The 20,348-nt window shown below is 41.1% G+C and overlaps 1 protein-coding gene across 1 annotated transcript in view; it reads right to left on the bottom strand.

The window, feature by feature from the left end:
- Positions 1-20,348, bottom strand: part of LOC111871516 (myosin-IIIb) — a gene marked incomplete at its 3' end in the record, with an annotated part of 98,925 nt that overhangs the window by 33,719 nt on the left and 44,858 nt on the right. The window contains 5 exon segments of the mRNA XM_023864675.2: positions 1,734-1,850; positions 2,973-3,137; positions 3,505-3,810; positions 4,358-4,534; positions 6,960-7,064. Coding sequence (XP_023720443.2) covers positions 1,734-1,850; positions 2,973-3,137; positions 3,505-3,810; positions 4,358-4,534; positions 6,960-7,064 — 870 coding nt within the window.

Raw genomic sequence — 20,348 nt, 5'->3', positions numbered from 1 at the left:
AAATTTGTCAAGTGTTACAAACAGAAATGAAGTTATAATGCAGAACAACTCTGTGAAGAACTGGGAAACCATTTTTGCAGTACGCATCAAAATTAAAACACAAAAAATTGAAAATAGAGTACAACACTTTGTATTAAAAATTTCAAATCTTCCTTTATAATATGCGACACTATGTTCTTTTCTGAAATAAACAAAGTTATTTCCATCCATTTATCATAAAAATTGAGCTAGATAGAGCATTTTTAAACACAACGCTTAAAATTGATTAAGCGCCTAACAGGAACGGACATTTAAACGCAGTGTAGCAACGGGCATTTAAACGCGCACCAGCAGCGGACATTTAAATAAACTCCGGCCAGCTCAAGCTTACCACTATTTCGAAGTCCGGCGTTTAAAGGTTAAACTAAATTGAGAAGAAAGCAAAAACTAAAATTTAGAAAAAAGAACTTGATATACAGTAGAACCCCCATTTAACATTCGTTACTTTAAGATTTTCCATCATTTAATGTTCAATTTCAATTATTCTAAGTCAACAACAACANATACTGTTGGATCCAGATAAGCATAACTGAGTATTTTATGTTTTGTATTATTTATGACATGTTTTATATCCATTTTTTGGATCTTTGAAACTTGTTATTGTTTGATTCATTGTACTATCTAGTCGTGTAATTTATGCATGTATCCTGTTTTATATTTAGTTCTGTGACATGTTCTATATCCTTTTTTGGATTTCTTGAACAAATATAAATACAAATACAAATACAAATCTAGAAAAACCGAAGCGAACGGAGAAGTTCATGGAGGTAGGCCTAGGCTCACTGGAGCTGTAGTGCCAAGAAAAAAAAAATTTTTTGCTCAGTTTAGCATTCGATTTCTCTGCTCAAAAAAAGAACTCTTCGATGGGGATTTCATTGTGTAGAGAAACAAGTGGTTTCAGCATGCCTATCAAATATAAGACTACAGGTTCCCAGAAGAGACCCTGAAATGACGTGTAATATGAAGATGTGTCTATTGGATAGCATTGGGATCGACTGGAGCATCCTTAAATAAAAATTTCAGACAACACTAGGACAAGAAATACAGTAAATATCTTTATGTGGGCACAATTAGACACTTCCAGCATTTAATGATCTGAATACACTGAATATATTGAAGGTGGTGATGGCAGTTGCAACAACAATGACAATGATGATGGGTGGTAGCACTACTTACAGAACATTGTCCCCTAAAAGAACACCTTTTAAAAATGGGATTGACAGAGAGCCCAATTTGGGAAAGGTGCCTAGATGAAGACAAATCAGCCATATATATCCTATATGAGTATGAGGCCATAGCTTACTTAAGATTTTGTCATCTGGGCCAGTATTTTATACATCCAGACAACTATCATGATGGCCTTGCTGCTGAAGGGTTAAAATAGAGGATTATGCACAATAGATCACTAAAGGTTGCAATTAGACCCACTCCTTGTGTGTGTGAATGTGTTCATGTGTGTGTATGCATAGAAGTGCTTACCAATTTTGCTTTTTGGTTACACAGACTGAAGGAAAGGGGGCACAGGTTTCTGATCATGTCCCAGACATGAAAATGAATCTACTTGCCTTGGAGTGTTACAACCATAAATTTTTTGTTGTTCTTCCATAAACCTGTTTTATCTTCTAAACTTCATTTTTATATTTAAAATTCACTTATATTTAAGTCATAGAATATTAAATAATAAAGCCACTCACCACATCTGTGTATAATCCCAGATCAATGAAAGGGTTTACAGCCACCAAGATGTCTCCAATGTAGGTATAAATTTGATTCTGTTCAAATCGATGCTGTAATTGTTCCACAATGCCATCCTGAAACACGTATACATTCTTAATCTGTTTCTTCTCTATATGATATATGATATAAACTCCATCCTAAGAGCAACAATTTATTGTAGGTCTTTCGTCTTGCTTTCTTCTACACTACATGTTTCGGCCGCAAACGGCCATCATCAGGTGTATACACTCACGTAGCTGTTACACTGCACCCAGTTTAAAATTTAAAAACATACAGGACTTCCCAATTGTTCCCTTCGTCGCTGCTAACAGGATCTACTTCGCTGATATTTGTCTGATTCGTACCTCATCTTTGCCACCCACACACGTCAATTTTAACATTCATGAATTGGCACTTTTAAAATCTTCAGTTCCAATTTTAACAATTCTTTTAAAATTTATTCCTTAAAANTGAATCAGACAAATATCAGCGAAGTAGCTCCTGTTAGCAGCGACGAAGGGAACAATTGGGAAGACCTGCATGTTTTTAAATTTTAAACTGGGTGCAGTGTAACAGCTATGTGAGTGTATACACCTGATGATGGCAGTTTGCAGCCGAAACATGCAGTGTAGAAGAAAGCAAGACAAAAGACCTACAATAAATTGTTGCACTTAGGATGGAGTTTATATCATACGTATATATCATACAGAGTGCAACAGGATGCTTAAATATAATACTGTTTCTTCTCAGTTCGTGTATTATGTTTCTGGACATCATCCATCCCCCTGCCAACAAATATCACACAACTGACAGGGATTGATTTCGTTGCACCATATTGCTCACTCCTTCAGAGCTCTCTGGTGTGCAAACTGAACATGTACTACTGACAAAGCGTGAAGTTCTATGAACACAAACACAAAAGTCCTTCGTTCTCTTTAAAACTGTACCCCACATTGAAATTCTATGCCTTGGCACAACAAATTCCAGCCTAAAATTTCCTTCTGCCAGCCAATGAACGGTGACTCAGAAAAGAAAGTTAAACATACAATTATTCATTGGCCAATTCGCTATGATTATTGAAAACTGCTTCAACTTAGGAGTGGGTCCACACACATACATCTTCCCCAACTTCACTCCTCTTTCTATAGCAGCGTATTATGGAACACAAGATCCCAGTGGCAGACCCTGTACTGTCTGCCAACAGCTTCACTTCCTACCTCGGACAGGATATCCAAAGCTGCCAAGTCATCCATGTACATGGGTTGAGGCTTTGATTTTCGATCTGGCTTAAGCTTTCCGTGCTTTGTAGTCACCTCTGGCTGTCGATGAGAGCTGCCTTCAGCCCTCTGTCTTGAGATTTCTGCCTGCAGCTCCAAGCGAACCTGAACACATTGTTATTACAATATAAATCTTCTTCAATTTTGAAACTGTGCTATAATGACAGACATATGTGCTGAAAAGTATGTTAATTGTTTACTTTTATGAGTTAGTATTATTTCTTTGGCCAGTATGTTAGGTTGTAACCACACATAATCTGGTAGATGGGTACCTATAAACCCCCACTCAAGACAGCTGACCCCTGGGTTGCAAATGAAAGCCGTAGCTCCCAGAATATGAAGCAGGATGCCTAATCATTTAATCACTTTAGGTTTTGAAAACACACACCTTGGTGAAGTGTATGCATTGAAGAGTATTTTGTAATAGTCAATGCGTTTACCAGTGAACTTTAGTGCATGCAATGTTGCTCACCTTATCTGCACAAATAGCACCGCGCCTCATGAACGGGTGCTCCAATAGCTCCCGGATAAATGGACGCTCTTCTAGGTCCTTCACCAGACACTCAGATATGAAGTCCGGTAGCAGTTCTGGGGTATAGTCCTCTGGATGGGATAACTGTGGAGGGGGATTTCGCGGTATCTGGAAGAGTGCCCGCATAGGATGAAGATCTGATAATGGTGGATCCCCTTCAGCCAGTTCAATGGCAGTTATGCCAACTGACCATACGTCACATCGCGAGTCATATGATGAATCCAGCTGCTGCTCACATGCTATCACCTTCAATAGAAAAAAAAAAGTTAAAAATCAGCCTTTGTTTTGAATGTTATAGCAGGAAACATCCTCGTGTTTCAACATCTTGAGCTGTGTGTGCCATATGTTGCAATAATGCGGCCAGATGAAGTTGTGTCTGTTCCTCAGTGCCACACCATAAAACATACAGGAAACTTGGAGGCAATACCAATAATACTTTAAAGTGACAAAAAAATATTTTACAGACAAAATATTCCATAAATTAGCAGTACCTCAAGAAAACTGTAACCATGTCATGGCCAAACTGAGCGATTTAAATAAGAGAACAATAAGTGAGTTCAGGCAATATTCTGATACACATTATACCGTGCCTAAACATGTCATCATTAGATAGTGATATCAGTCTTTAGAAAGCTATTAGATTCTATTTTCAACATACACCAGGAACCAGAATTTCAATATCGGAGATCTTACTCAACACACAAGACATTTCCACTAGACTGTTATCCACTGAACGTACTAGGTGCACTCAGAGAAGTTTCAGACAGATATATATATATATATACAATATTACCTCAGGAGCCATCCAGTATGGTGTTCCAACAGAAGTGTTCCTGCGACCAAGAGTAACAGCAAGGTGGGAAGATACTCCAAAGTCCACAAGCTTCACATGAGCATCTTCTGTCAGTAATATGTTGTGCCCTTTGACATCTCTGTGCATGCAATGATTGCTGTGAAGGTATATAAGAGCCTGCCAAAATAAAACACAAATACAGGAAATATCAGATATACACACATTTCTTTCGTTGTTCGAAGTATTTGTCAGAACTAATTCTCAACAATCTTAAAAATACCAATGGAGCCTATGCAATGAACTAAGACAAATTAACACAAAAGTTTCATTTATTAATCAATGATACTTATTACAGTTAGAAAAGTACCAATTAAATACATTCTTGCAGGAACATTTCAATGTCTCCTTTGAATCTAGATGCAGAAATCACAGATCTCTGATTCCATCTCTCATTGCTTAATATGCACAGTCTACAGCAATAACATTGTATTATTTGAAAGCACTGATGTAGAAATCCTGTTATTTCACTTTCCATACCCTAATCAACAGCAGATAACAGAGTATGGTAGGGCCCATAATGCAAATGGAATTCACAGAGTCAGCTATGTGATGGTTACTGGAAAAATCATCAGCAAATGACTATCAGAATTGCAATTCACAAAGCATAAATGCTACACATTCTTGTAAGATGAATTATATTTTCAGTGACTGGGTTCATTCATTCATCAGTAATCTGTCAGACGACAGGTCCACAGTCTCTTCCAAAACAGTTCCTCCACTTAATGCGATCTTCTGTTTTTGGAAAGAGACTATCCAGGAAAAGTGATAATGTGGTAGTTTTTCCATTTGCTTTCCACATCGCAGTACAACTGCCGTTCAAACCACTCTGGTCACGCCTGTTGCTATACGAACTTGAACCATCTCGAGCATCATTTGCTCTGTGCTTCAAGTCGCTGCTGATGACGCTGCTTCCGGCATCAGTTTTTGGTGTCTCTCTTCGTCTGATGCCTACCCTTTGACCTGTCCAGCAAGGGAGGCCCTGCCAGTAGCTACGCTACCGCTGGTATAGCTCTCAGGGTCCTTGGCATACTCAAACCCCCTCACCACGATAAGGTGGAGACACCAACGAGGTGTGACTGGGTTACATATAAAAAATATGACAAATTTTCATCTCTTCTTACTTTCAATCTTCTTCCATTTAAGTATACTAATATTATATCATTTAAAACACTGTTATACTGATTTTAGTATTTCCCAGGCTTGTCCTTCAGCAGTATATCATTTTAAACATTAAAGTCAACAATCTCTGTTCACAATACATTCACTTCACCTTTCACTGTTAGTGAGCCAGATGGCTCATGAATTCAATGTGTTCAGATCTAGCTGAACACTTTTCTTTTCTAGAATGAAGAACTGAAACTACAGAGCAGCTTATGAAATGATCCAGTATTTGATCTATTAATAAAATTTTTATTTCAATTACAGTACTAGAAACTAACATACAGAAAGAAAGACCATTGCATGGAGATTTATCCTCTGTGAATCAAGTGTTCAATATGACCACCATTAGGTCTGGCAACTTCTTCAGCACGAACTGTGATGTTGGTTACCCGATGACACATATTCTCAGTTATATCGTTGCAGGTCTGAATGGTTAGTGCTCTTAATTCAATAATTGCAACTTTTTTGGAAAAATCTTTTCCTTGAGGAACCCTCAAAGAAAGTAAGTCACATGGATTTAAATCAGGACTATTCGGGGGCCAGTTCTATCCACATTCAAAACGATCAGGAAACCGGTTTTAGATGACACCCCTGTTGAAAATGTCATACAGAAAGTCCAAAACAACATTTGCTGTGTGCGGCCTTGCTCAAGCCTTCATGAACCACTCAGTTTCTAATGGCAAACCTGTAGCAAGAAGGTGACTAATGCTACTAATGCGCAACATGCAACACTGTTCACTGTCTCTTCAAAGAAAATTTCCCATAGCAGTCCATGACGTGAGATGACGACCCAGGCTGTAATTCTCAGTGCATGATGCATCTTCTCATGAATCACACGTGGATTCCCTGACATCAAAAATTACACACTTTGTTTATTAGCCACCCCATCCAAGTGGAAGTGTGCCTCATCAGAAAACCAAACATTGTTGAATGATACCTCATTATTCTGAGCCAATTCAGCAAATGCCATTCTTAGATGTTTGTTCTGAACTGTAAGTTTAGGCAGCACTGTCATTTTGTATGGATACAAATTCAAATCAAGCTGGTCACAACATCATTTTGTTGCTATGCATCAGCAATAAGACATAATCTAGAAGCCAGCGTCTAGATTCTTCACCTAAATTGATCACTGACCTTTGATTGCTTTGTATTCATTTGAATAAGGGAAGACAGTTAGCAAATACATTCTTAGTCTTCCTGTTAAAGTCTGTTATGTGCTTAAATTATTTGGCATCACTGGGTCCTCTTTTCAGTTAAATGTTCTTCCACATATATATAATCTATGAACTATAAATTGTAAATTGTTATTTACACCCCAAGTTATGTTTCCTCCGAGTTATTTCCTACATTCAGTCCTCACTCCTATGGGTATATACATTACCTCTACTGTTTCTCTAATTATGTATGCTATCTGATCCTCTGTGAGACGTTCATTGCGGTGTTTCAATCCTTGAACCAGATCTGTTACTGAACCTCCAGTACATAGCTGAAACATAACACATTCAATCACTGAACTGGCAATGCAAGCTGAACCATAACGCAGTGAATTATCAATAACATGACACAGTCCATAGTTGAACAAATACATGAAACAACAAAACAAATTGAAGGGTTCTATCTTTAGATATAACACAGTGTAATCCGGTGAAAGTCAACAGACTTTTCTGAGAAACATATTGGCTCCATCTTCAAGGTTGAAGAGTACATCAAGCAAGATGCCAGCGTGAAGCAGGCAGCAGTAAAATAAATTACTGAATACCACTAAAATGAAAGGTAAAAATGTAAAGTTGCCCCATGTCTATTTAATAAAGAGCTATACCATGAAGATGTGTGGGGAAGTCGAGGTATAGATCCACCATTCTTGAACTTGGCACTAAATGAAGCTGAATGCTCAGCTCATGTCCAGGCCGCCTTACCCCCGGGGAAACAGTCCCAGGTACCCATTGCACAAGAAGATGGGTGGGTCTCAAAGCTGGTTTGAACTTTATGAAGAAGACAAAAATTCGTTGCTCCTTCCAGGAACCTAACCCCGGCTGTCCACCCAGTAGCCCGTCACAAAACCGACTGAACAACCCAGGCTCCTGCTGAACACCATTACAAAACTTAAACACAACACATTCTTCAATAAACCCCCTTACAAAACTAGAACATTTGGCCATGCCATAGCTCAAGCGGTTAGTCGTTTCCCACCGCGGCAGCCCGGATTCGATCCCGGGTCTGTTCAAGTGGGATTTGCAGTGGACAAAGTGGCGCTGGGGCAGGTTTTCCCCGAGTACTTCGGTTTCCCCCACCAATCTTAATTTCACCAATTGCTCCACAATCACCCTCACCTATCATCTGGGGCTGGTACATTAGGCCAGAAGTGGCTGCAGTACAAGGAAATTAGTCCCACCCCACTATCAATAAAAAAATAAGCTAGAACATAACATAATCCATCACTGAAGAACCAATACAGTATATTTCATGGCTGTAACAGAACATATGTTATTAGAGAACCAGCACTGCAAGGCAGAAACATAACACTGCAGCATTGTAACACCAGTACAAAGCTATATTCGTATAGTCTCCATATTGATAGCGCCCTTAAACAACTAACTTAAGAAATGCTGAAACACAGAACACAGTGGTCGAGTGGACAGACACATGTTTACATATGTGGGAGGTACCTGCATCAAATATCTGACTGGAGACGGGCTATCTTGACTGTGGATTTCTTAAGCTCTTGAAGGGAATGCTGGGATAGCATCTCAAAGTACGCCATGACTCCTTCCTTCCCAATTTATTATTCACTAATTATTCAATCATTCGACATTACATAACGAACAACAGACAGCATCGTAAAATAAAGCATAAATATATACCTATAAACCTAAAACACACTGCAATTCTATTTGAGTGGTTCATATTCCTTCAGCAGAAAATCGTTTAGTGAAAAGGGGTCACTTTCGAATGACGATTACTTTTTGATGATTTCAAACTCTCAAATACTGCAGACAGGCAATACTCAGGTAAAGCCTGTTAAAATTCCCTACCGCCCATCACAAAACCCGCATTGACTATTCAGAAATTACACCCCGGCCTCTGCTCTGAGACTAATTTTCTTTATTGCTAGTGGGGTGGGACTAAGTCCCTTGTACCGCAGCCACTTCTGGCCTATTGTACCAGCCCCAGATGATAGGTGAGGGTGACTGTGGAGCAATTGGTGGAATGAAGATTGGCAGGTGAAACCGAAGTACTCGGAGAAATCCTGCTTATAAAAACAAGAACTGAAACGTGTATTAAAACGCGATGCACATACGTTACATATCAAAGGATTTTTCGTAATTCTTCATTCCTCAGTGATTATTATGCTAATGTACGTGCTGAAAATACTAATCTGTTATTGCAGATATAAATATATTCCTTGAGGAGCTAATGAAGCTAAGAGAACGGACTGAAAATTGTCAGAAATTACTTTTCATTACATTTCGGGAAATATTCGATATATCGAAATACGTTACAAATATAAATTGCAGATCTAAAGGCGCGTCCACATTACTCGTGCTCGTGCGTCAGAAGCTTACTGCTGCCAGAAAATCAGGATCTGGAGCTGATATCTGTTGTGAAGAAACGCGAAGGCTTTGTATGCAAACCAGTTTGGGGGTCCACTTCGTCAGCTCCAGATCCTAATTTTCCGGCAGCAGTAAGCTTCTGACGCAAGAGCACGAGTGATGTGGACGGGCCTTTAAAGAGATATGTGGTTTCGAGCTTTTGTATGATAAGCCTTTTTTAAGGAAACTGATAAAATTCGACTTGTGCCTCAAATAAGAGCGAATTTATTGGCTCGTTATAACCAGATTCTAATTAACAAGGTAAATTTTTGCGCAGAATCCCAATGTCAAATTTTATATAAATCTGTTCTGCAGCTTCATATATTAAAATATGCGGACGAACAGCCACGACCTCTACATTATGCACTTTATGCGACACAAAAAATGAACGTTGTAAGCCTAAAGAAATCTGAATTTCAACTTAATATGAAACTTTACTTCATTTCGTAAGATTTCAGGTTTTCACGGCGGGGACTATGAAGAACGTAGTCTTCTGGGATATGGCGCCGTGTAGATATAGTGTTAACCGACGTTTCGGAGGATCGTATCGCCTCCATCTTCAGGGTAAAAGACAAGAAGAAATCCGAGAGCGAACCAGCGTGAGCAGGTGCAACATCCCAGAAGACTGCTTTCTTCTTTCTTTATTTCATTGTCGGATTTCGTGTAACGGTTTCACAACATTCATTCCTGACTACAAGCGAATGGTCACAAAAATCACATGAGGTGAAGCTCTCCTTGTCACAGGCCGTGGAGGCTGTCACTCACTGGACAATTATAGCACTGACAACGTGAAATGCTTGGTGAACCGAATATGCACACAGCACAGATATAACACTTCAGTCGCTCCCAACATACAGCAGACTCGTACTTCAGAGACCACCTGTCGGAGAATCAAGGGAACTTCATGCAATATGCAGACGATGGTGGTCAACTGCTTTATTCACAAAATCCTGCCACTGGGTGGTATTTTGAGCCTGCTGAACCGCCTGTATCCTCGCATCACATTTCTTCAGGAAATACTTTAATATTATCCTTCAATCCTTATCTAGTTTCCCTAGAAGTCCGACCTCTTCAGGATTTTAGGAAAGTAAGAGACAAATTATTCCCAATATTTCTAACAAAACAAAAGAGAATGATCACATAAATAGCACTTAACTGTCTACTTTTAGAAGGTTACTCCCAAGGAAAGCACGGTAAACATAAATGATATAACATAAAAATTTTAAAAATATTTAACAAATTCCATTTCATAAAATGTGAAACTAAACTTTACACAATTCCACAAAATCTATTAATGTATCTCATACTCATTCAAATGTTTCAATAGTCATTGCTTTGGTACAAGTTTTAAACATCCTAACAACCGAGCGTCTAATGTTTCATCTGCCTTCGTAACTGAGTACACCTCAGGAAAACTGCTTAAAATTTGAATACTTTCTATATGAACACGTAGAACCCCTTTGGGCACCCCCTGGCACAGCCTTATAACTCCAGAGAAGTGACTGTCGGTAAGCTGGGTTTCTTTAGTCTGTTCACAAGAGTCTGTTACTAAAACCTATCCTGTGTTAGAAGAACTGGGAAGTCCTATATTTTTATCGAACAAAACAAATTAAATTCATTACCTCGAGTGTTTCAGAGTGATATTAAAATCTTATAATTCTCGAACACACGAAACATTCACACAACCACGTCTTGTTTATCCACTGCCCAGGCAGGAAGTTGCTGAATGTTACGATCTATCCATACCAACTTGAGTGATTACAGGCCCCCCCCCCCTCCTAGTCACTGGGCCCTGCACTGACCACTGACCTAGCTGAAAACTGGTCTGCAGCCAGTCTATCCATCTGGAGCACGCAAGTAGAGCATTTAACTGCTACTAACCAAAACAAGAGGAATAAGCAACAGGTGTATTGCTCCCTTAGTTCGCAGTGATGGCACACACAAGAGCAGGTTAAGTGACCAATATCCACTCTCCCATTAGGCACCATCGGGATTGCCCACATCCATTACTTGTTCGGATCAATGAAAATGGTGTCAAGTTTCAGGGTGGAATTACAATGGGACTTAAGGCATAAATATAAATCAAAATCTACGGGAACAAGCCTTTTTGAGTTTGCAGTATATACAGCTGACAGAGGAGGGGGGATTGTGATGATGGAGAAGTAAGTCACGTCTCATAATACACGGGGATTCTCTGAGTGAATTTAAGATGGCGCGCGCTCAAAGTGAAACGAATTACAGAAGATCGAAACGCGACTAGCAATGGGCCAATCCGCCATTAAGAAATCATAACAAATGTCTCAATGCTCCGTTATCTCAAAACTTACTTTAAACCGGCACGCACTAGGGAGATTAACCAATGAATGATGGGGACAGGGTCACGTGCGGTAACAGAAATATTCATGTTTCAGTAGTTAACCTACTAATGCGTCGCGCAATATAAAAACAACGACACGTACAGAACAAATGAGCGATGTAACTATAATCTGCAGAAGGTTCCGCTGCTGATGGAACCAGTAACGTTCGTAAACCCTTGAAGCCGCTAAATATATTATAAATACAGGGCTAATGAGTTTACATGTGAGTCTAAAGAAGAGTTTTTAAAGAGAGACGTGTCATGGTGAAATGAAAGGTGCTTTAAAACTGAACGCAAACTTAATATCAGATGGAATAAATAAATTAAATCTATTGAATTAAGGTGTTCCATAACAATATAAATTCCGAAATAACACATCCGTAACAAAAAATCCGTGGTTTTAGTCTGCAAGCGAACTATACCGACAGAGCGACCGCCGCTTGTCGACGAAGTTAGTGCCAACTTTAGCGGATAGAGAGTGTCGCGTGGTCAGCGCAACGGATCCCCACGGCCGTTAATCTCGGTTTTCTAGACCGGAGCCGCTATTTTCCATTCAAGTAGCTCCTCAATTATCCTCATGAGGCTGAGTGATCCCCGTTCCAGACCCACTACTTCTCAGAAAATCTGGTAGGGCCGAGAATCGAACGCGGGACCTCTGGATCTGTACCTAGGAACTCTGACCACTAGACCACAGAGCCGGTCCACATACGTAACACACAGAGAAACAAGTAAGTACACGTCCTTTACTTCAGTGCAATCCCGTAAGATTGGGTCAGCCGTGAGCAGGGGGTGGAACTAGCTAGAAAGGAAGAAAAAAGAAAGAAAGGAAAAGTGAATGAAAGAAATCAAGGAACAAGGAAAGAAAATCAGAAAGATAAATGCTTTCCCGTGCATGGTCTATGGCAGAACTCCAAGCCGAAGAGCTTATTGAAATACAGGTATATACGACAGTTCACAGCGAGAAAGAAAGCAAACGCCTGTGACGTGGGGGTGATTCGAACCCAAGTTCCAAGTTCGCTTGGTAGGGGAGGCAGTCCTTATTGGATTAAAAATAAAACAGAGTAGCGCCTGCAAAGATTCGCTTAGGTTGCTCTGTATCACAGTCCAGTCGGAGAAGTTGCTGCTCCGCGCGGCGCACTGTCCTGTGAGAATTAAATGCGCACTAACGAGTTCTTGAACTACATGACTGCATAATGCTCACGCCTCTACAGGGATATATGCTGAAGGCACATGCTTCTATGCAAGCAATTTTATATCAACAAAAATTTACTTCTCATTTCTAAGAACAAAATGATTATATAAGATCCAGTTTTTTCAAGGGCACTATTTTCCGGGATTAGCACCGTATAATCCGTAAGAAGTCAACCGACGTTTCAAAGAAACATAGCACTTCTGTCTTCGAAGTCGAAGAATAAACCGAACTGGAAACCAGCTTAAAAGCAAGTGGCAACCCTATACCCTCCGAAACGTCGGTTGATTCTTAACGGGCTACTTGACGTTATATCCCAGAAGATAAAAGTCTTCAACAAACTGACTTTTTTTCGTTCGCTTAGTGGGGAGTGGGGTCAAACTGGGTCCATTTGGCATGGCGGCCACTGATTGGCCTATTGTAGCCTGCTCCGGGTGATTATGATGATGGAGAATTTGATGAATTAAGATTGGCAGGGGAAACCGAAGTAATCGGAGAAAACCTGCCCCAGCGCCGCTTTGTCCACCACAAATCGCACTTGATGAGACCCGGGATCGAACCCGGGCCGCTTCAGTGGGAAGCTAGCGACTAACCGCTTGAGCTATGGCGCGGCCTGAAAGCTGACAACCTTGAAACAGAAGCCCTTTTCTCACCCCTACTTCAAACGGAACTGCACACTGAAATGTAACTCTCAATCCAATGATTGAGATTAGCTCTTTCTAAGGGGCCCAACTGAGTAGGTGTCTTCCTTTCTCACCTGAAGACGGAAACAGATCCAGTTTCCGAAACGTCGTGTCCTCTATTACCCAAAATGCCAGATGATGGAAAAAAGTAAAAAATCCCAGTCATTCTGTGTGTCATCTACCTTCGTCAGAACCCTTTAGAATCAACGGAAATGAACTTGACACATCATAGGCGCGCTGCCACGCAGCGAGTCTATAATTCATACTTGTGTACAAGCTTCGCAGAAAAGCAATGAGAACGGTGTTGCTGAACATTTCGCAGCAGTCCCTCGTAATACTGCTTCTCTCAAGCTCTGAATCTAGGGAGTTATCTTCTTATAACCATGTGTATTGCATTCATGTGCACGCTTCCGTTGTCCGCTCGTTAACACTCCACAGTGGAACACTCAGCTCAAATACTGAACTGGACTACTGTTCGCCTCTCGTCATGTGGACTCAGGTCGGATACCATGGAAAACACGTGTTAAGTATCAGGATGCGTGTTCATTGGCCCGTTACCCAGCACTGGGCATGCCGCGAACCACATAGAAAACGTCTTTTCTTGTTAGAATGTGTGCCTATTGGCCCGTTACCCAGCACTGGGCATGCCGCGAACCACATAGAAAACACGTCTTTTCTTGTCAGAATGTGTGCCTATTGGTCCGTTGCCCAGCACTGGGCATGGCACGGAATACACAGAAAACGTCTTTTCTTGTTAGAATGTGTGCCTATTGGTCCGTTGCCCAGCACTGGGCATGGCACGGAATACATAGAAAACACGTCTTCTCTTGTTTTAATGTGTGCCTATTGGTCCGTTGCCCAGCACTGGGCATGGCACGGAATACATAGAAAACATTTCATCCAATACCTTTTGTATTGTTGCGTGTTCGTATTTCGGGTGTTGCCTAGTAATGAGTATACACGTCGCAACAATACACAATGTATAGTAAAGCCTTTGCATGCTGTCAAACTGTCCTCTCATTATTGCACCATAAGTACATACCGTNGCGAACCACACAGAAAACGTCTTCTCTTGTTAGAATGTGTGCCTATTGGTCCGTTGCCCAGCACTGGGCATGGCACGGAATACATAGAAAACATTTCATCCAATACCTTTTGTATTGTTGCGTGTTCGTATTTCGGGTGTTGCCTAGTAATTGGGATGCACGTCGCAATAATACATAATGTATAGTAAAGCCTTTGCATGCTGTCAAACTGTCCTCTCATTATTGCACCATAAGTACATATTTAACAAATAACTCTGCTTCAGATGCTGATCATCAAAATTTCCAAAATTTTTCGGGATTTAGAAAAGCTCCCAAATCAACAAACAATTTGTTTTTGAGGTTTCAAAAACTGTCCATGTGGCTTTTGATGACCCTTTCGGTTTCTCTACCTGACAAGTCCGACAGTCGTCGAATTAAATTTTAGTTCAATGTCAAATTAAGTTTCATAATGCCAAAAGTGGCGTGCGAACCTTTTGGATAATGAAGAGGAAACTGAACGTGGTTCTAACATCTGTCGTGTATTCAAATATACGGAACTTCAAATTAAAATTTAATGTATATCTCAGTTGAGTACTTCTCAAATTTAAATTAAATTGGGTTTAAAAACGTGTCATATGCGAAAACATAACGACCCACAATGATTAAACATAGAACATAATTTAAAGTCCCAAATTAAGGACCGCTGACGTAATGATGTGGTAAGTAGTTGTGGCTACAGCATAACTCGAGAGGCGGTAACACATGAGCATGGGGCAACGTTGGAATGATGAGTAGCAGCTTGAAACCAAAACAGCGAAGAAAGAACCGTTGAGCGCTACCGGGACTAAACCCAGGTCTTCGTGGTTGAAAGTCCGTGTCTAACCGCCTTCACGGATGCAAATAAAACGTAAGCTAAGTTGTGCAATGCATCTTGCAGTTCTGTAGTGAAGCCAATTGGGGAGAGTGTTGGTTATTAACCAAATTCCTTTATCAAAACTGTGCTAGAAAGTGGACTGGGCATGATGGTCCAGTTTTAATGTCAAGGTCACCCGACCTGTTGAATAAATCCATTAATCAGCCAGTCCCAAGGGATCTGTTTCCACAGTTAAAAATCGCCTTTGGATACATGAATTTTTCAGTTTAACTGTACGTATACACGTGGGCTACACTTCTGGCAACAATATTATACAGAAAATTCATGTCATGACGCTGCCGTGCGGCAGGAAGATCCACGTATTCGTTGATAAACCCATCTCAGTAGCTGTTGTGCAAGCGAAGCGGCATAATCTGAACACTCTGTATATATTTTGTCGGTCGGTAATCTTGAGAAGACGAAGAACTCGGTAACTCGCTCCAGTAACCTGGGAGGTGGGAGGCCGGAGCGGCCAGCACCGTTATAATCCCCATTTCTGAGAGTCCAGCTGAAGACAGAAGTGGCTGTGCTTGCGAGTACAAGTCTATTAATAAGTCAACATCAGAAGGAAAGGAGAAATATTTAAACACGCTGACTTCCTTATTACCATTCCGTAACAAGGCATTTCTAATTTACCTCTCTAGGTGTCAGTGACCAAACTTCTGTGCAAACATAGCACTTTCTCATTACTTCCAACACAACCGTTATACTCTAAACAGAAACTACTGTACTTGTCTTGAACAAGTTTTTAATACTCTTAACTTAAATATCACTCTGGGGGCAAGCAGTAGCGTAGTTGGTTGAGCCACTGTGCTACAAGCTGGAAGGTCGGGGGATCGAATCCCGATGAGGTGGATTTTTTTTTCAATTTACCTAATCCTTCCGGCCGCACTATGGCCCTGTGGTCGACTCAGCCTCTAACAGAAATGAGTACCAGGAATATCCCTCGGGGTAAAGGGCGGCCGGCGAGTAAGGCTGAAAATTTCATCGCCATCTGTGGGCCGATTTTCTAGAGAAGATGTGGGAGCCTCGACGTCTCACAACCTTATGGGCTTTCACGGTCTGTTACAAGGACACCTTTACCTTTTTCGTCTTTTTTAAATATCACTATACATATCAAATAGAGGCTATAAATATGTCATTGTCAAGCCATGTTAGTATTAACTGGCACACTTCACTTTAAATGAAAACAAGGGTGCGTCTTAGTCAGTTAGTGACGTCATCATTATAAATGTAATAGGTCAAGTTTTCATTATACTTCCTGTGTTCAGAAGCCAGTGGAAATGTAAAGCTACGTGTAATTTCAAACGACTGCCCCTTCCGCAGTGCTGCTTACAGAAGGTATGGGCCAGCCTGGCTCGCAGAGCGGGTTCATAAGCAGACTGGCTACCGATCTTCAGAACACCCGTCGCTGTTTGTGAATTATTTTCATAGGTTGAAACACAATTTCAGAATTCTAATAACGTTCATTTGAATCTCCTTCTATGGACGGGAAAGTTATGGAAAGGGAAGACGATAAAATAACAATTAAACACGCCCCGCTGAATTTACTCTATCAATGCTGCAGTGACAGGCGGAGAAGACCAATAGAAGTACTATGAAGAATGTCGTCTTCTGGAGTGTGACGCCGTGTAAGTCTTGTATGAGGATAATATCCACACGACGTCACACACCAGAAGATGGCATTCTTCATAGTCACCGCTGTGAAAACCTCAAATCCCACATAGAAATACTATAGACGTTAATTCTGTACTTAGGCTGTACCTTCCCGGGTCTAGGCAAGTGGGATTTATGGTGAACAAAGTGGCGCTGGGGCAGGTTTCCCCTGCCAATCTTCATTTCACCAATTGCTCCACAATCACCCTCACCTATCATCTGGGGCTGGTACAATAGGCCAGAAGTGGCCGCAGTACAAGGGACTTAGTCCCACCCAACTAGCAATAAAAGAAAAGGTTGTTCCTGTATGTGGATGTTACTCATGTCGCTGACATTTCAGAGACACGTTGTACCTCCATCTTCAGGGTGAAAGTGTGTAGGTTGATTATTTTCTGCGTAGATATAAAATACTGTTTTGGAGGCGAACTGCTGCCTTGTCTGGACAAGCATCGGCAATGGGTCTGGCTAACCATGTAGATGGCCATGTTAGGGGCCAAGAAGCACACCGAGAACACCGTCCAGATGCTGCAGTCCAATTCAGACTCAAAGGGAATGCTCGTTTATGCTTTCACCTGTAGCACAAATGTTCTTCACTGGTAACTGAATGTGGGTGCATTCTATTTCTGCTCTTATTTGCACCGTGACTGCTCATTTGTGTCTCGCTGTTAAATTGTCATCCCTTCTACGTTTACATTTCTTGGCAGTAAAATCATGTATTTATTTTTTCATGTGAAGGTATAATTTCGGTTACAGGAAGGCCATAACATCAATTTAATTCTTTTATGACATAACCACCAAGACCAAAAGATTTTTTGATCCAATATTTTGTCTCTTTTGGTTACTTTTATCGGGTTCCTCGGAAAATTGATTATCGAAATACCAATCATGCCGTTCTCGGAGAAGCAGTGAAACCTGTAAGCGGTCCGCTTAGGGACTGCAATGGCGAAGAGAGTACTTGAATCACAATGATGGACACTAGCATGACTGGTCCCACCATGTACAGCCCACAGATCATGTCTCATTCATGTTAAATGTCATGCCACGAAGTCTAACGGTCACTGAAAAAAAATCCGCTTTTGTGGAATCGAGAATCCCATACGGTGTTCAGAAGAATCTGTCATTTAGTCATGCTCTAAGCCAGATCAGCACAATTTCCACATAAAAAAGCAAAGTAAAGCTATCCTTGTACCAGGCCGTGAAGGCCCATAGGGTTGTAAGGCGTTGAGGCTCCCACATTATCTAGACAATTGATCATAGATGGCGGTAAGGTTGTCAGCCTTACGCGCCGGCCGCGCTTTACTCCCCAGGAAAATTATTTAATTAATTCCTTAGTGAACCCCAGGGCCATAGTGCGGCTGGAAGGATCAGATAAATTGAAAAAAATTCCATGATCTCATCGGGACTTGAACCCGCGACCTTCCGGTTTGTAGCATAGTGCATCAACCAACTACGCTACCGTGTGTCCCTACACAATTTCCACATTCATACACTATCTATCTAACGCTCGTTTTAATATTATCCTCCCATCTATGACTAGATCTCCACAGTGATCATCCCTTGGAGCAAAATTTATTGAGTAAAAGTGAAGTTTATCCTGCGATTAATTAATTAAGCACCAAGCCATGAAGACGTAGAGGCGAGTACAGGTGAAGCTCCTCCATTCTTGACCTCGGCTTTAGGAGGAGGTGAGTGGTCAGATTCACGCCCCGGTCGCTTTACCCCCTAGATAGAACGGGTGGGTTCCGGAACCGGTCTTGACTCTGTGATGAGGAAAATGATTCCTATCCTCCACCGGAAATGCACCCATGGCCTTCCAGCCTATATCCCATCGTTTTACCGCCTAACCTTCCGTTACAGGCCCAAAGGACATCGCAAGGCAATAAACAGAAAGCATCTAAGTACTCAAGATCACGCGATTTCTTGAAAGAATTATTTATTCATTCCTTTAATGTTCCTAAAATTCGTGGCAGGCGGTGAGAAAGAGAACAAAATATCTGACTTCGCTGTATGTTTAAATTTGCTAGTGGTACAGGGGAAAAAAGTTTTATATTTCGCCGAAAAGACAAATCGTATCCGAGGTACAAGGTGGCTGCTCACAAACAAAAAAGCAATTATACATAGTTCCATCCATCCCCGGAATATTGGCTGACATGTTACTGCCATATTCAAACACCCGACCCCTTCCACATTTCGAAGGATTCAGGTTTATCCTTGCACAAGAGTCCTCCCTCACGGAGGCGAGTGGGGGAGTGGAGGTAAAGCTCTAAGCATTCTTAAGTTCGGCACTAGATAAAAGCACACGGGCTCCAGATATATATACAGTAGCTGCGAATATACTGAACAAGCAAACCACGAACGGCCGACAAGGAGTGGTCATCCAGTTTTGGGGTTGGGCGTGGGAATCACTCATCATAAAAAAGGCAGCTTATTATAAAACGTTACACAGACCCGCGCATTTGGATGGACTATGAACGTTTTAAAGACCTAATCAAAGGAACATAATACCCAAAATGGATGAAAAACGACAGACTACAGGAAGTTGCGTAATGTGGAGCATCATAAATTAATATAATTAGAATCGCGAAGATGGGGAGGACTTGGAGACAACAGCAATGTATAGAAGATTTTGGTGGGAAAACCATTAGGAAGATATCTGCGAAGAGAGGTAATATTAAAATGGGTCTTTGAGAAATAAGGACTGGACTTCAGGCTTAATGGTGGAGCTATACCTCCTCTCCCTCATATGTCTTCATGGTATGTTGCTTAATTAATTAAACACAGTGATAAATTTAACTTCATCTTTGAGAAAGAGGATGTTTACTGTGGAATGGATTAATCTGGCTGAGGATAGGGTCATGCTGCATGCCCTTGTAAACACAGTAATGAACCGTTGGGTATTTTGNTTTTTTTTTTTTTTTTTTTTTGAAGTTTTTGAGTGCCTGGGCTACTGCCGGCTTCTCAACAGAGACTCGGGTCCATGGAGTGAGTTGAGAACAGGTTCCTGCCCGACTGGAGGGGCCTGCTGCCTACGCAAGTGCCAGAGCAAGTCGAGTCACTGGTCTGACGGGAAAGACAGTGAGGAAGGTCAGCTTTAGAAGGAGACTGACCCACAACTGGACTCGAGTCTTCACACAACTCCAGTGAAGCAACAATCTTTATGCATCAGTTCATATGACGCCGGCCAGGCATCACACAGTGACGTTTATTTAGAGGAATTCACAGAAACACTTTACGACTCTACATGCCTCACTGTACACTTGGCAAGAAAACAACGCAATCATTACACAGCAAGCCGCACTACACAGATTCACTAAGAAACTTATTCTCTTATCTTGTTAAATAATCATTATATCGAGAA

The sequence above is a fragment of the Cryptotermes secundus genome, unplaced genomic scaffold (assembly GCF_002891405.2).
Source record: "Cryptotermes secundus unplaced genomic scaffold, Csec_1.0 scaffold866, whole genome shotgun sequence".
NCBI classification, from domain to species: Eukaryota; Metazoa; Arthropoda; class Insecta; order Blattodea; family Kalotermitidae; genus Cryptotermes; species Cryptotermes secundus.
This window is presented reverse-complemented; position numbering and strand designations above follow the sequence as displayed.